The sequence below is a fragment of the Salvelinus alpinus genome, chromosome 21 (assembly GCF_045679555.1).
Source record: "Salvelinus alpinus chromosome 21, SLU_Salpinus.1, whole genome shotgun sequence".
Taxonomy (NCBI): Eukaryota; Metazoa; Chordata; class Actinopteri; order Salmoniformes; family Salmonidae; genus Salvelinus; species Salvelinus alpinus.
In genome coordinates, this window is record NC_092106.1 from 33,790,225 (window position 1) to 33,808,056 (window position 17,832).

Genomic DNA, 17,832 nt, shown 5'->3' on the forward strand with positions numbered 1-17,832 from the left:
CAGCTTTAGCTAGAGAACACATCTGTAGACACACACACACACACACACACACACACACACACACACACACACACACACACACACACACACACACACACACACACACACACACACACACACACACACACACACACACACTCCACTTAACATGTCCAAGGTAAATCCAGGACCCCAAGGCAGCAGAGACTTGGGGGACAGTAGGGACAAGATCAGAGAGAAGAGATGAAGATAGATGGAGATAAATAAAGAGGGAAGAGGTTCTGAAATGAGGGAGGGAGATAAAATGGGAGGGTAGAGACATTTTTTTTTGTGTTTCCATGGTAACATCAGGAGGTAAACTGTCCCAATAAGAGATGAGAAACACGGGTCTGAGAATGACTTGAGATACGTTTTTGACGTGGCCATGCTACTCACTTACCAATCTGCAGGTGTTTGTATGTGTGTGTGTGTGTGTGTGTGTATGTGCATATACGTTTGTGCTTGTGTATTCATTTGCTCAAACAAGCCAAGTTCTGAGAAGAGGGTTAACTAAGGTCTCTGTCACAGAGGCAAGAACACAAAAACACACGCTGCACGCTGAGGGCAAGGCAGAGGAGTACACCGGTTTTTCTTGGTTTTTTTAAGGTGTGGGGATCAGCTTAATATTGCGGAAAGAATGTTGCTTCCAATGTAATTTTCTGCTTCATTTCCAATCCTCCATATTTTGGGGGTAAATATATCCATACACGCATGCATACATATACACATACAGTATATACAGTGGGGCAAAAAAGTATTTAGTCAGCCACCAATTGTGCAAGTTCTCCCACTTAAAAAGATGAGAGAGGCCTGTAATTGTCATCATAGGTACACTTCAACTATGACAGACAAAATGAGAAAAAAAATTCCAGAAAATCACATTGTAGGATTTTTTATGAATTTATTAGCAAATTATGGTGGAAAATAAGTATTTGGTCAATAACAAAAGTTTATCTCAATACTTTGTTATATACCCTTTGTTGGCAATGACAGAGGTCAAACGTTTTCTGTAAGTCTTCACAAGGTTTTCACACACTGTTGCTGGTATTTTGGCCCATTCCTCCATGCAGATCTCCTCTAGAGCAGTGATGTTTTGGGGCTGTTGCTGGGCAACACGGACTTTCAACTCCCTCCAAAGATTTTCTATGGGGTTGAGATCTGGAGACTGGCTAGGCCACTCCAGGACCTTGAAATGCTTCTTACGAAGCCACTCCTTCGTTGCCCGGGCAGTGTGTTTGGGATCATTGTCATGCTGAAAGACCCAGCCACGTTTCATCTTCAATGCCCTTGCTGATGGAAGGAGGTTTTCACTCAAAATCTCACGATACATGGCCCCATTCATTCTTTCCTTTACACGGATCAGTCGTCCTGGTCCCTTTGCAGAAAAACGGAGTCTGTTTCTGACCGTTTGAGCAGACACATGCACATTTGTGGCCTGCTGGAGGTCATTTTGCAGGGCTCTGGCAGTGCACCTCCTTGCACAAAGGCGGAGGTAGAGGTCCTGCTGCTGGGTTGTTGCCCTCCTACGGCCTCCTCCACGTCTCCTGATGTACTGGCCTGTCTCCTGGTAGCGCCTCCATGCTCTGGACACTACGCTGACAGACACAGCAAACCTTTTTGCCATAGCTTGCATTGATGAGCCATCCTGGATGAACTGCACTACCTGAGCCACTTGTGTCGGTTGTAGACTCCGTTTCATGCTACCACTAGAGTGAGAGCACCGCCAGCATTCAAAAGTGACCAAAACATCAGCCAGGAAGCATAGGAACTGAGAAGTGGTCTGTGGTCACCACCTGCAGAATCACTCATTTTTTGGGGGTGTCTTGCTAATTGCCTATAATTTCCACCTTTTGTCTATTCCATTTGCACAACAGCATGTGAAATTTATTGTCAATCAGTGTTGCTTCCTAAGTGGACAGTTTGATTTCATAGAAGTGTGATTGACTTGGAGTTACATTGTGTTGTTTAAGTGTTCCCTTTATTTTTTTGAGCAGTGTATTTCGCCCCCCCAGTTCTTTTTCCACAAAACTTCATAGAAAACTGTTGAATGGGTTTCCTGTAAACAATAGATATTATATTCCTTCTCTTTTAGCCAGGTAAATACTGATCGTCTTTTCTTATTATCTGCTAGGCCATTACAATTGTAACTGGCTATACTTATTTCACCACTTACCATAATGAGACACAACTTTCAATTATTTTTATCAAAATATATGTTTGTAAACGTACCATTAAAAAGTAACATAATGATTGAGTGTCTATATAGCTGTACCATGATATTTGCATTTCTACTAAGTAAACCTCCAATTGTTCCTACTATTCCACACGCTAAAAAGCCCTCCTCATCCCGAGTTGGGTTGTCATCCCAATGCCCGGCAGACCACCCTCGACCCCCTGTATCCCATAGCCCATAACCGACTGGGATCCATCCTTTGAAAAGAGCACACAGTGCCATTTACCGAATTGAAGTAGATCAACTGCCATATGCATTTCCATCGCTCTCACCTCGATTTGTATTATATATAGCTGTGGATCCTCCTCTATTGTCCCTAACATCTTTTACTTCTTCGCAACAGTTGTGGGATACACACATACACACACTCAACCCTTACCTCCCACACAACCATAAGCTCACATTCTCAACAATTGCACCATCCCAGAGCCCAACTCAAGATAGGTCTTGATTTACAAATGCACTTGCAGTTGCAGCTGCATGAGAAGGCCTGCAAGACCGTGCAAAAAATGGGCAAAAATTGAGAGATTTTATTTACCATTGTCACATCCTAGATGATGGAGGTCAAATGTACACCTTTTCCCTGAAACACCCACAATACGGTCACCCGTATTGACCATATTCCCAAGCATCTCCATGCAGTCCGACTTAGATTTTGTGCCACCAGGGTCACAGTAATATACCCCCTCTCTGAATGTCCGAGTGTGACCCCCTCCCCATGGGTTACTGCAGCTAGTGTTGCCAGCACTGCCACTGCCTGGGTGGGGGCACCCCACCGGAATCCCCACCGGCTAGGTACAAGGTCGTCAAGGTTCTCATTAGCAGCTTTGAGAATTCCTTGTGTAGTATGCTCTCCCTTTAGGGGGCTTTGGCTTTGCAGGACCAACCCTGCCAAGCAGGCTCAGAATCTTGAGGGGGCAGTGCTGCTCTAGGTCTCTGACCTCATTTTGGCTGCATACAGACCGCTTACAGCAGGCACATAAAACAGTTAGGGACTTCTCCTTAGTATCTGGGTCATTTAGGTGGGTGTCTAGGGTATAGGGTCATGGACCGTACCATTAAAATAGGATCATAAATAAATAATTCGATATAATTTATTTAAAAAATGTAGTTCCACATGACAGGACAATAATAAATCAAATGTATCATTTATTTAAAAACTGTTCCACCATGATAGGACAATAAATAAATAAGACGTATAATTCATTATAAAAGTATATCCATCATCTGAACAACATTGAAAGCCCTCTCATACCCCGGCTCACAGCAATACATTGGCTCTGGGATATACAACCATTTCATTACTCACTCAACACTGTTTTAGTAAACTCTAACTCACACTGCTGACTAAAGTGTAATCCGTTAGGCAATGACAGTTAACAACACAGCGTTGTGTGTGTTGTTACATCTCCTCTGGAAAAGAGATGAGGCTGCTGACAGAAACAGCATTCTAGGAAAGACGGCAAACAAAAAGGAATGTCCACCCCATAAAGGACGGCGAAAAGCGGCCAAGTTTTTCTTTCCTGGAATAACTGGTAAACACGTGGCGGGGCTAGCTTCAAGGGAGAGGGTGCTGTCAAACAATAACAACACAGGAACTGGCTGTCATGGCAACCACAGAAACAGGAAGTCACCATGACTGTCATCTCTGGTCCCAATGAGGGCAGTACCACATGGGAAGAGAGAGCTGCTATTGGTGAACTGACTGATGAGTTACTGGCCCAGAATAGAATGTGTGGATGTATGTGCGTAATGGAGAGATGCCACAGGGATACACATCCAACTAGAACATGTGATAAAGAGCATACGTAATGCATGAGGAGAAAGGAACTATAGAGCTATGTGAACGCAGTTGTGACTTGTGCATGTTGTGCATCAAATCAAAGTTTATTGGTTGTGTACACAAATCTGTTATAGCAGGTGCATGCAAAATGCTTGTTACTAGCACAAACAGTACAGTAATATGTCTCGCAAAACAAAACAAAAATAAGTAATCAAGAAATGTCAGAACGATCAATTATAAATATGTGATGTGTATAGACAGTATCATTTCTAAAAGAAAATGAGTGTACAAAACATTAGGAACGCCTGCTATGACAGACTGACCAGGTGAAAGTTATGATCCCTTATTGATGTCATCCATTTCTTTTTATTTTATTAACCAATCCAAAACCCACCCTCTTGGAGGACACTTGTTAAATCCACTACAATCAGTGTAGATGAAGGGGAAGCGACAGGTTTAATATTTTTTAAGCATTAAGAGATGGATTGCATGTCTGTGCCATTCAAACGGTGAATGGGCAAGACAAAATATTTAACTGCCTTTGAACAGGGTATGGTAGTAGTTCATCAGTTCCCATGTGTATCAAGAATGGTCCACCACCAAAATGACATCCAGCCAAAGTAACAACTGTGGGAAGCACTGGCGGTAACATGGGCTAGCATCCCTGTGAAACCCCAAGACACTTTGTAGATTCCATGCCCTGATGAATTGAGGCAGTTCTGAGGGCAAAAGGGGGTGCAACTGTATATTAGGCAGGTGTTCTTAATGTTTTGTACACTCAGTGTATGTTAGCATGGACTATAAGAAGAAAACAGTACATACAGTTGAAGACGGAAGTTTACAAACACAGCTTGGAGTCATAAAACTTGTTTTTCAACCACTCCACAAATTTCTCATTATCAAACTATAGTTTTGGCAAGTTGGTTAGGAGATCTACTTTGAACATGACACAAGTAATTTTTCCAACAATTGTTTACAGATTAATTCACTGTATCACAATTCCAGTGGGTCAGAAGTTTACATACACTAAAGTTGACTGTGCCTTTAAAAAGCTTGGAGTAAAAAAAAAATGATGTAATGGCTTTAGAAGCTTCTGATAGGCTAATTGACATCATTTGAGTCAATTGGAGGTGTACCTATGGATGTGTTTCAAGGCCTACCTTCAAACTCAGTGCCTCTGCTTGACATCATGGGAAAATCAAAAGAAATCAGCCAAGAACTCAGAAAATAAATTGTAGACCTCCACAAATCTGGTTCATCCTTGGGAGCAAATTCCCAACGCCTGAAGGTACCACGTTCATCTGTACAAACAATAGTATGCAAGTATAAACACCATGGGACCACGCAGCCATCATACCGCTCAGGAAGGAGACGCGTTCTGTCTCCTAGAGACGAACGTACTTTGGTGCGAAAACTGCAAATCAATCCCAGAACAACAGCAAAGGACCCTGTGAAGATGCTGGAGGAAACAGGTACAAAAGTATCTATATCCACAGTAAAATGAGTCCTATATTGACATAACCTGAAAGGCCGCTCAGCAAGGAAGAAGCCAGCAAGGAAGAAGGCACTGCCCCAAAACCGCCATAAAAAAGCCAGACTACAGTTTGCAACTGCACATGGGGACAAAGATTGTACTTTTTGGAGAAAAAAGGTCTGATGAAACAGTAATAGAACTGTTTGGCCGTAATGACCATCGTTATGTTTGGAGGAAAAAGGGGGAGGCTTGCAAGCCGAAGAACACCATTCCAACCGTGAAGCAAGGGGGTGGCAGCATCATGTTGTGGGGGTGCTTTGCTGCAGGAGGGCCTGGTGCACTTCACAAAATAGATGGCATCATGAGGTGGGAAAATTATGTGGATATATTGAACTATCATCTCAAGACATCCGTCAGGAAGTAAAAGCTTAGTTGCAAATGTGTCTTCCAAATGGACAATGACCCCAAGCATATTTCCAAAGTTGTGGCAAAATGGCTTAAGAACAACAAAGTCAAGGTATTGGAGTGGCCATCACAAAGCCCTGACCTCAATCCCATAGAGAATGTGTGGGCAGAACTAAGGTGTATGTAAACTTCTGACTTCAACTGTGCATACACACGGAGTAAACAACAGTATAGAAACAGTACATGAGGTGACCAGTGTTCAATGACTCTATATACACGGGGCATTAGTCTCAAGGTGCAGGGCAGACTACCGGGCTGGTAGCTGGCTTGTGATGGCTGGTCAACAACAGTCTGATGGCCTGGAGATAGTGTATGTATGAGTGTGTTTCTGTGTCTGTGTTTGTGTACCGTTAGTGTTTCCCCTATATTTGTTTGGCAGGTGGTAGCCCACTGCTGCTAAATTGTTGCCACCAATTTCTGCTGAGACACACTTTTAAACAGATAGTCCTTAGTTCAACAACTGGAAGTTTATGGGAACAGCTGGCATGTCATTGCGCTAACGCCCCACTACTACCCTTCCCACCACTGTGTGTATACTACTGTGTGAGTGCCTATCGGTGATAGCCGGGAAACTCACACAGTGGTATACACTATCTGTGATGAATCTCAAAAAATGATTAAGCCTGCCAATATGGAGCTGATCAGAGAGAGTGTAGGGGATGGAGACAAAGAGAAGTCTGAATGACCTCTCCAAGGTTTTTAAAAAATGAAATAAACTACCTTTATTATACTTTTATGACAATAAAATGCCATGATCTTTGTCATAATCAACCTCAACTGTCCATCAAGTGAGTTCTAAACACGGGAATTGGTTTCTACGGTTACAGACTGTGTAGCACGATGTTCGTGTCTGGTAGTGCGAGAGGAAATTAAAGTGGAGGTGTGAAAAAACCTCAGAGGCATTTATACACACAAGCATACCAATAACCAAACACACACAACGCTTCTACTCCAAGGTCCAGGTTGAGCTCAGTTCTGTTTCAATTCAGTCATGAATGGAAAAGTCCACATAGAAGATATACAGTTGAAGTTGGAAGTTTACATACTTTTAGGTTGGAGTCATTAGAACTCGTTTTTCAACCACTCCACACATTTCTTTTTAACAAACTATAGTTTTGGCAAATTATGTCATGGCTTTAGAAGCTTCTGATAGGCTAATTGACATAATTTGAGTCAATTGGAGGTGTACCTGAGGATGTATTTCAAGGCCTACCTTCAAACTCAGTGCCTCTTTGCTTGACATCATGGGAAAATCAAAAGAAATCAGCGAAGACCTCAGAAAAATATTGTAGACCTCCACAAGTCTGGTTCATCCTTGGGAGAAAATTCCAAACACCTGAAGGTACCACATTCATCTGTACAAACACCATGGGACCACGCAGCAGTCATACTGCTCAGGAAGGAGACGCGTTCTGTCTCCTAGAGATTAACGTACTTTGGTGCGAAAACTGCAAATCAATCCCAGAACAACAGCAAAGGACCTTGTGAAGATGCTGGAGGAAACAGGTACAAAAGTATCTATATCCAGTAAAACGAGTCCTATATCGACATAATCTGAAAGGCCGCTCAGCAAGGAAGAAGCCACTGCTCCAAAACCTCGAAAGCCAGACTACGTTTTGCAACTGCACATGGGGACAAAGATTGTACTTTTTGGAGAAATGTAATCTGGTCTGATGAAACAAAAATATAACTTTTTGTCCATAATGACCATTGTTATGTTTGGAGGAAAAAAGGGCATGCTTGCAAGCCGAAGAACACCATCCCAACCGTGAAGCACGGGGGTGGCAGCATCATGTTGTGGGGGTGCTTTGCTGCAGGAGGGACTGGTGCACTTCACAAAATAGATGGCTACATAAGGACGGAAAATTATGTGGATATACTGAAGCAACATCTCAAGACATCAGTCAGGAAGTTAAAGCTTGGTCGCAAATGGGCCAAAATTCACCCAACTTAATGTGGGAAGCTTGTGGAAGTCTACCTGAAATGTTTGACCCAATTTAAACAATTTGAAGGCTATGCTACCAAATACTAATTGAGTGCATATAAACTTCTGACCCACTGGGAATGTGATGAAAGAAATAAAAGCTGAAATAAATCATTATTTCTACTCTTATTCTGACATTTCATATTCTTAAAATAAAGTGGTGATCCTAACTGACCTAAGACAGGGAATTTTTATAAGAATAAATGTCAGGAATTAAAAAAAAACTTTAAATATATTTGGCTATGGTGTATGTAAACTTCCGACTTTAACTGGATCTACCAGCAGCCTGATTCTTTCACATCAGCATTGCTACGGTGATTGATTGTTTTGTGAAAAACCCTCCCCCTGCTGTGTTTTACAGTGAAAAGTTCTATATTCAGAAACATTTTATGCGTGAAAAACTTTTATTTATCAAAACACAACCAGCGGATATCTTTAATAAAACAGATGAAACAAAGAAATTCAGGCCCCTGACACATTTGTTTTGATCAAACTAAAGGCTGTAACTTTTCTGCATTTCTTCGTGAATGTTGCATTATAAACATTCAAAAAAACGAAATTAACAAATCAGTTATTTGAACAAGTGGAATGTCACTTACAACCCGAGGGCAAGGAATGTGCTGAAAACTGGCAATGCCAGAGGATGCGCGCACGTGCACACACACGCGCTTGCGCGCTCTTACGCCTAACTGAATAAATAGGTTTTGCAGAGACTGCAGCATTAGGTTAAGGAGAGACTAGCATACAGTAAGCTATGTATTATACATTGTGGTCAGTCTATATCTGTCAGCACTGACATACACAATGAGAACAGTCACAGAAGGAATCAGAACAACATGAACATGGGAAAGGACATCAAACCAAACAAAGAAACTCTGGAAGTAAAATGTGAAGGGGCCATTTTTGAGAAAAAAAAACATGATCTATGGTTCACGCGTGTGTCTGTGAACAGGACGTAGACAGGGTAAAAACTAAACGTGTCTAATACCTTGGAGCCCGCCGGTCACACCACTGTAGTCCACATGAGCACGCATCGTCCTTCACCACTACATGTTTCTGTTCGAAGAAGCTCTGTGTTTCAGATCTTCAGCCAGCTGATACCCGTGACACACACACTCCTCAACAGCTAGCTATTTAATCATTCTGCTCACCATGTTTAATCAAAGCCTTTTCTTAAAGCTTAATTACAATTCTCTCAGTGCCCTGCTTTGCTTTTTTTGCTTGTATTAATAGAGCTTCAGTCTGTATGGCTGAGGACTTGATGGTTGGGGCTGAGGCCAGCTCCTCAGTGGAATGTGAATGGACCTTTATGAAGCCTAGAGCTGAAGCAAGAAGATCTTTGCTGTTTCTATATCACAGTGAGGGAGGCGGGGAGGGAGTGACTGGTCTTGTGTTCTGAGAATGTTTCAAGGTCTTTGATACACCATCTCTCACACATGATCACAGATACAGTGCAACAGATAGTCTCTCTCACATTCTTTCCCACACACACACACACACACACACACACACACACACACACACACACACACACACACACACACACACACACCTAGAATGTAGAAGATTATATTGTGATGACTCAGTGAATTATGCTTGGGGATTAATTCTTTGAAGAATTTGTTCATTAAGACTACACAACTCAAGGTCCAAACCGAAATAGATCTAACAACCATTGCATAGTGCAGTTCAGACACAAGGCCTGCAAATATTGCAGATATAAAATATTACAGAAATTCCAACCACATAACCCTTCCACCTGGGGTGTACAATTGTCTTTCTCTTCATTTGGGATGAACAATTCTCTTTCTTTTCATATGGGGTGAACAATTATCTTGCTCTTCGTTTGGGGTGTACAATTCTGATTCTCCACGTTGGGAACATTTCTGGTTTGGCTGTTGATATGATTGGAACGTCGTGTAGGGCGGAATGTTCTGGTCCAAACACATTCGTCTTTGATCTGTCGGAGCAGGGGAGAGGGAGGGAAGGGGGAATATTTGTGGAGAGGAATAAAAACAGAATGTTTTTAACTCGGCCTGGCTCTGTATCCCTCCATCTCATCCCTTCTTTTGACAAATGAAGGAGGGAGAGAAAAACAACGGCATCACAGAACAAAGCAGAACTTCACAGGAAAAGCAAATAAATAATGTTGTCTTTAGGGAGGAGTGGAAACCCTGGGTCTGCTGGGTGGGGGTGGGGGGGGGGGTACGTGTGTGTGGTTGTGATCGGGTCTGCTGGGTGGGGGGGGGTGTACGTGTGTGTGGTTGTGATCGGGTCTGCTGGGTGGGGTGGGGGGGGGGGGGGTACGTGTGTGTGGTTGTGATCGGGTCTTTTGGGTGGGAGGGGGGGGGTATGTGTGTGTGGTTGTGATCGGGTCTGCTGGGTGTGGGGGGGGGGGTACGTGTGTGTGGTTGTGATCGGGTCTGCTGGGTGGGGGGGGGGTACGTGTGTGTGGTTGTGATCGGGTCTGCTGGGTGGGGGGGGAGGGGTATGTGTGTGTGGTTGTGATCGGGCCTGCCGGGTGGGGGGGGTGGGGGGGTATGTGTGTGTGGTTGTGATCGGGTCTGCTGGGTGGGGGGGGAGGGGGGGTATGTGTGTGTGGTTGTGATCGGGCTAACAGTGTTGTTCTGCATCTCCATCTTCTTTCCTGAAACTCATACCTCAGTGGATTAACCATGTTGGGGGCTCGGGGGGGGGGGAGGTCATACCTCAGTGGATCAGCCATGTTGGGGGCTCGGGGGGGGGAGGTCATATCTCAGTGGATCAGCCATGTTGGGGGCTCGGGCAGTGGGGGGGGTCATACCTCAGTGGATCAGCCATGTTGGGGGCTCGGGCAGTGGGGGGGGGGGTCATACCTCAGTGGATCAGCCATGTCGGGGGCTCGGGCAGTGGGGGGGGGGTCATATCTCAGTGGATCAGCCATGTTGGTGGCTCGGGCAGTGGGGGGGGGGGTCATACCTCAGTGGATCAGCCATGTTGGGGGCTCGGGCAGTGGGGGGGGGGGGGTCATACCTCAGTGGATTAACCATGTTGGGGGCTCGGGGGGGGGGGTCATACCTCAGTGGATCAGCCATGTTGGGGGCTCGGGCAGTGGGGGGGGGGGTCATACATCAGTGGATCAGCCATGTTGGGTGGGGGGGGGGGGGGTTCATGAGCTGGTAGTGGAGAGGGTGGGGTACATTTGGGTTTTGGCTGGGTGGAAGCAGGACACAGTGACCAAAAAAGGGGGTATGGATGGTTGTTGGTGACTAGGTTTGTAACAGGTTGGTATGTGGTTAGCAGTGGAGTGCTACAGAGAGAGAGAGATGGAGATATAAACAGCAGTTAGTCCCAGAGCTGTGTCCCCCTGTCCCATTGTCTCTCAGCGGGGTGGCCTGGAGGGACAAACACAGTCACAGCGATCGTGGTGCGTCAAGTGGACCTCCGCTAGGGCCCAGCTGACACGAACTGTCTGACGCCGTGAATAACCTCCCACCTCAGGAGCATACTTCAACACCTAGAGAGGGGGAGGGGGGAGAAGGGGAAAGGGGAGGAAAGGCAAAAGGGGGAGGAGAGGAGGAAAGGTGGAGAGTAGAGGAGAAAGGGGGAGGAGAGCAGGGAAGAAAGGGGGAGGAGAGCAGGGGAGAGGAGAAATGGAAAGGGCGAGGAGAGGTGAGAGAAAGGCAGAGAGTTGAGAGAAAGGCAAAGGGGAGGAGAGGAGAGAAAAGGGGAGGAGAGGAGAAAGCAGAGAAGAGTAGAAAGGGGAGGAGAGGAGAGAGAAAGGGGAGGAGAAAGTGGAGAGGAGAAAGGGGAGGAGAGAGAGAAAGGGGAGGAGAGGAGAGAAAAGGGAGGAGAGGAGAAAATGGGGAGAGAAAATAACTTAAATGGAAAACAATGAGATGGTGGTAGTCTTGCTGCCAACTTGACTAATAGTTATCTCCTCCCTCCCGTATCAAACCTCAGAACAGTTATATTCACAATTTGCTCACACACACACACGGCAGGAGGGTTCTTTTAACCCCAGCGTTTAGAGGTGAGCCAGCAATCGGAGTGTTGCCATTTTGAATCAATATAGATTTTATATTTGAGATTCTTCAAAGTAGCCAACCTTTGCCTTGACAACTTTGCACACCGTTGGCATTCTCTCAACCTGCTTCATGAGGTAGTCACCTGGAATGCATTTCAATTAACAGGTGTGCCTTGTTAAAAGTTCATTTGTGGAATTTCTTTACTTCTTTCTGCGTTTGAGCCAATCAGTTGTGTTGTAACAAGGTAGGGGGATATACAGAAGATAGCCCTATTTGGTAAAAGACCAAGTCCATATTACGGCAAGAACAGCTGAACTAAGCAAAGAGAAACGACAGTCCATTATTACTTCAAAACAAATTTCAAGAACATTGAAAGTTTCTTCAAGTACAATCGCAAAAACCATCAAGCGCTAAGATGAAACTGGCTCTCATGAGGACCGCCACAGGAAAGGAAGACCCAGAATTACCTCTGCTGCAGAAAATAAGTTCATTAGAGTTACCAGCCTCAGATTGCAAATCAAATAATTGCTTCACAAAGTTCAAGTAACAGACACACCTCAACATCAACTGTTCAGAGGAGACTGTGTGAATCAGGCCTTCATGGTCGAATTGGTGCAAAGAAACCACTACTAAAGGACATCAATAAGAAGAAGACACTTGCTTGTGCCAAAAAACACGAACAATGGACATTAGACCGTTGGAAATCTGTCCTTTGGTCTGATGCGTCCAAATTTTAGGTTTTTGGCTCCAAACGCTGTGTACCTTTGTGAGACGCAGAGTAGGAAAACGGATGATCTCCGCTTGTGTGGTTCCCACCATGAAGCATGGAGGAGGAGATGTGATGATGCGGGGGTGCTTTGCTGGTGACACTGTCAGTAATTTATTTAGAATTCAAGGCACACTTAACCAGCATGGCTACCACAGCATTATGCCGTCCCATCTGGTTTGGGCTTCGTGCCAAATATATTTTTTTCAACAGTACAATGACCCAACACACCTCCAGGCTGTGTAAGGGCTATTTGACCAAGAAGGAGAGTGATGGAGTGCTGCATCAGATGACCTGGCCTCCACAATCATCTGACCTCAACCCAATTGAGATGGTTTGGGATGAGTTGGACGGCAGAGTGAAAGAAAAGCAGGCAAGTGCTCAGCATATGTGGGAACTCCTCCAAGACTGTTGCAAAAGCATTCCAGGTAAAGCTGGTTGAGAGAATGCCAAGAGTGTGCAAAACGGTCATCAAGGCAAAGCGTGGCTACTTTGAATAATATACATTTTCATTTGTTTAACACTTTTCTGGTTACTACATAATTCCATATGTGTTATTTCATAATGTTGATGTCTTCACTATTATTCTACAATGTATAAAATAAAGAAAAACCCTTGAATGAGTAGAGGTGTGTCCAAACTTTTGACCGGTAGTGTATATAACAGTCCCTTGCTTCAACCTCGACATGCATCTTTCAGAGGGGTTGGGATAAAGTAGAAGTCAAACTTCGTTTGGACCTTGTGTACAATTGACAAATAATATGATCTTAATCTTATTTGGTCAACGTGTTAGAGGGAGGCTACAGATAGGAGACAGGAAATTACTATCTCACACACACACACACCAAACCCCTACAGCATAAACAGAGAAGCAGCATAAAGAGGCAGATGCTTCCAGAAAACGTGTCAATGACAGAATTGAGAGAGAAGACAGAAGAGGTGAAAAGGAGGGAGAGAATGACTGGTGATGCGGTGCTGTCTGATTGCCCACGCGGTGCTGTCTGATTGCCCACGCGGTGCTGTCTGATTGCCCACGCGGTGCTGTCTGATTGCCCACGCGGTGCTGTCTGATTGCCCACGCGGTGCTGTCTGATTGCCCACGCGGTGCTGTCTGATTGCCCACGCGGTGCTGTCTGATTGCCCACGCGGTGCTGTCTGATTGCCCACGCGGTGCTGTCTGATTGCCCACGCGGTGCTGTCTGATTGCCCACGCGGTGCTGTCTGATTGCCCACGCGGTGCTGTCTGATTGCCCACGCGGTGCTGTCTGATTGCCCACGCGGTGCTGTCTGATTGCCCACGCGGTGCTGTCTGATTGCCCACGCGGTGCTGTCTGATTGCCCACGCGGTGCTGTCTGATTGCCGATGCGGTGCTGTCTGATTGCCGATGCGGTGCTGTCTGATTGCTGATGCAGTGCCCAGAGCCTGTCTCCCTCCCTCTCTGATTATACTGTAGCTGGTTTATAATAAGAAACATGAAGTGTTCAGTGTGCCCGACCTTGATAAATAAACGTCTGTCTGTCTATCTCTGTCTGTCTATCTGTCTATCTGTCTGTGTACGCGCCCAGCCAGTCTTGATAAGAGCAGAGTTGGAGCTATCGCGGCCAAATAGGAAAGAAAGGAAACATGAACTAAGAGCTGGGCATCGGCCAAAGACGAAACACACAGCAGTCATATGAAGTCTTGGCTGGGCTACCGCTACAGCAATGGGTACAGGTACAGCCGTACCGCAGCCATTCCTAATGCTACATAACAGGGCATGGTATGTGTACCTCGTGTAGTTTGTCACTGGTCTTGGCCGGGCTGCAGGTACAGCTGTTCCAGTTGTCCGTCCCACAGGCACAGTTCCCCCCACAGCGCTGCACCAGTAGGCATCGTGGGAAGAACACGGCGTTGGTTGCCCTCAGCTCCTCCCTCAGGTTGACAGAGTAGTTCCGAGGTGTACAGCTGTAGCGTTTCACGTCATCATACAGACGGTCCAGGTCAACTATGGGGGAGAGAGGGAGGGAGAGAAGGGAGGGAGTGAGAGGGGAGGACAGAACATCATTGATTGCTGATTGCAATTTGTATTTACAGTCAATACCTTTGAATGAACTGTATTGGCAACATTGTTTAATTTCAACAAAGCATCTTAATGTAGAGGGGATGAGGTGAATAGAGCGGCTGGTAGGTGGGAGAGAATCTTAATAAAATGAATAATCAATAGTTCAATAATCAATGGTTCAATATAAACTAAAATTGATTGTTGTTAATTTAACTGGTTCAATTGATTAGCAGTGGTTTTGTGCTTTGACCATTTAAAACACAAAATGTATTTTCCTAACACTGAGGCATTTTCAGTTGCAGGGCCAGAGAAAGAAATAACAGAAAAAGAATATGGGAAGAACACAGAAGAGAGGGGGGTTGGTGTCTGCTAGGTGTGTTTGTGTCACAGACAGTAAGATCTCTAATTCATGTGTAGTGTGTCTGTGCAGGCAGACTATTCCTGGAGTGTTGGTTAGCGTGCTAGCAAGCATACCAGACAGACTAGGCCCTATGGGCAGCATAATGTAAGTATGTGTGTTGTGCGAAGACTAAATCAGGACACCATTTAGCCGTGTGGAAACAGACGGAACAGCTTCTATAGTAGCAGCTATCATCAACCCTAACTCCTCATCATGTAGATCTGAGAGGATGGGTGTAGGTGCTGTGGAGAGGGCACCGACTAGCCTATCAGAGTGAGAAATTGTGCATTGAGACCAACAAGATCTCACGGTTTTACCAATTTGACTTCATATTCCGACGTTTGTCCACGTTTATCCAAACGTCAAATGAACAAGACCCTCGTAGCTGGAGCTTGAGGCATACGCCCACTACGCCCTGGCAAACGGCAAGCCTACTTGATGGTGAAAGCGCTCACCGTTGCCCTTAGTGGGTGGTTTTCAAGCCATCTCCATACGTCCCGGGTAGCTGGACGGATGTCGAATTGCCTTGGATCGTGAGTGACCTGGCTGTCGAAACAGCAGGTCTATGTTCTCAGCGTGCTGACAGACCCTATACTGTTCTAATGTTGCATACCAGGGGAGGGGACATGTGTGTGTGTGTAGGGGTGTCAGTGGTCTAGGAGAATGAGTGTAATCTCCAGAAGGCAGCGGTGTGGAACACTGCTCTGATACTGGCTCTGAGAGAGCGCTCCGAACAGAATGAGTATGTCACTCACACACTCCAGAGAAAATGAATCGTGTGTGTGTGTGTCCAAGTGTAAAATATATGTGAGTGTGTGTGTCAGTATGTGAGTGTGTAAGCAGGGTTACTGGGTTCTGTACACCAGGGAGAGATTGAGCTTTGCGTTCCTTGATTACATGGCTTGAGGAGAGCATAAAGATTGCTTTCAATAAGGTGGTGGTGGTGGGGGACAAAACAAAAGTGAGAGACAGGAGAGAGTATATGTGTGTGTGTGTGTGTGTGTGTGTGTGTGTGTGTGTGTGTGTGTGTCTGTGTGTGTGTGTGTTAATGAAAACAAAGCTAGGTGCTGACTAGGGAACATTTCTGCTCAGCTGCACAGGTTGAATTTCTAATTAGAGTGTGATGTGGGGAAAGCCTACCAAAGACATGCAGCAACCCTGCTACTGCAGCAACACAAACAGATCAAATCTTATTGGTCGCATAAACATATTTAGCAGATGTTATTGCGGGTGTAGCAAAATGCTTGTTTTTCTACCTCAAACAGTGCAGTAATATCTAACAATTCACAACAATAAACACATTTGAATGTAAAATAATGTAATTAAGAAATATATAAATATTAGGACGAGCAATGTCAGAGTATGTATGTATATATACACACATACATACACAGTACCAGTCAAAAGTTTGGACACGTCTACTCATTCAAGGATTTTTCTTTATTTTTAAATTCTACATTGTAGAATAATAGTGAAGACATCAAAACCATGAAATAACACATATGGAATCAAAAAGGCGTTAAACAAGTCAAAATATATTTTATATTCTTCAAAGTAGCCACCCTTTGTCTTGATGACAGCTTTGCACACTCTTGTCATTCTTTCAACCAGCTTTAAGGGGTTCTTGAAGGAGTTCCCATGTGTGCTTTTCCTTTACTCTGCGGTCCAACTCATCACAAACCATCTCAATTGGGTTGAGGTCGGGTGATTGTAGAGGCCAGGTCATCTGATACAGCACTCCATCGCTCTCCTTCTTGGTCAATTAGTCCTTACACAGTCTGGAGGTGTGTTGGGTCATTGTCCAGTTGAAAAACAAATGATTGTGGCGCAAACCAGATGGGACGGCGTATCGCTGCAGAATGTTGAGGTAGCCATGCTGGTTAAGTGTGCCTTGAATTCTAAATAAATCACTGACAGTGTCACCAGCAAAGCACCCCCACACCATCACACCTCCTCCATGCTTCACGGTGGTAACCACACATGCAGAGATCATCCTTCACCTTCTTTGTGTCTCACAAAGACAAGGCGGTTAGAAACAAAACATATATTTTGATTTGTTTAACACTTTTTGGTTACTACACGATTTCATAGTTTTGATGTCTTCACTATAATTCTACAATGGAGAAAAAAGTAAAAATAAGGAAAAACGCTTGAATGAGTGGCTGTGTCCAATATTTTTTATACTGTTAAATATAAATAATATATATATATACATTTATAAACACACACACACACAGGCTATCTCGTCATTGTCAGTAATCAGGCCTAGTACTGTTGTGTCGTCTGCAAACTTGATGATTGAGTTGGAGGAGTGTGTAGTCACGCAGTCATGGGTGAACAGGGGGTACAGGAGGGGGCTGAGCACGCACCCTTGTGGGGCCCCTGTGTTGAGGGCCAGCGTAGAGAGAGATAGTTTCCTACCTTCAACACCTGGGGAAGACCCATCAGGAAGTTCAGGACCTAGTTGCTCAGGGTGTGGTTCAGACCCAGGGCCCCAAACTTAATGCGCTTGGAGGGTCCTATGATGTTGAAGGCTGAGCTGTAATCAATGAAGAACATTCTTACATAGGTATTCCTCTTGTCCAGATGGGATAGGGAAGTGTACAGTGCGATGACGATTGCATCGTCTGTGGATCTGTTGGGGCGGTATGCAAATTGAA

At 44.8% G+C, this 17,832-nt stretch overlaps 1 protein-coding gene across 2 annotated transcripts in view; it reads right to left on the reverse strand.

Moving 5' to 3' along the window:
- Positions 1–10,937: 10,937 nt before the first annotated feature.
- The window catches only part of LOC139548271 (platelet-derived growth factor D-like), a 69,696-nt gene continuing 62,801 nt past the window's right edge, over positions 10,938–17,832 (reverse strand). For both annotated transcript variants that reach the window (XM_071357836.1, XM_071357835.1), the window contains 2 exons: positions 14,501–14,715; positions 10,938–11,453 (listed from right to left, as the gene is read on the reverse strand). In XM_071357836.1, coding sequence (XP_071213937.1) covers positions 11,319–11,453; positions 14,501–14,715 — 350 coding nt within the window. In that variant the 3' untranslated portion in view covers positions 10,938–11,318. The remainder of the gene's footprint in view (positions 11,454–14,500; positions 14,716–17,832) is intronic.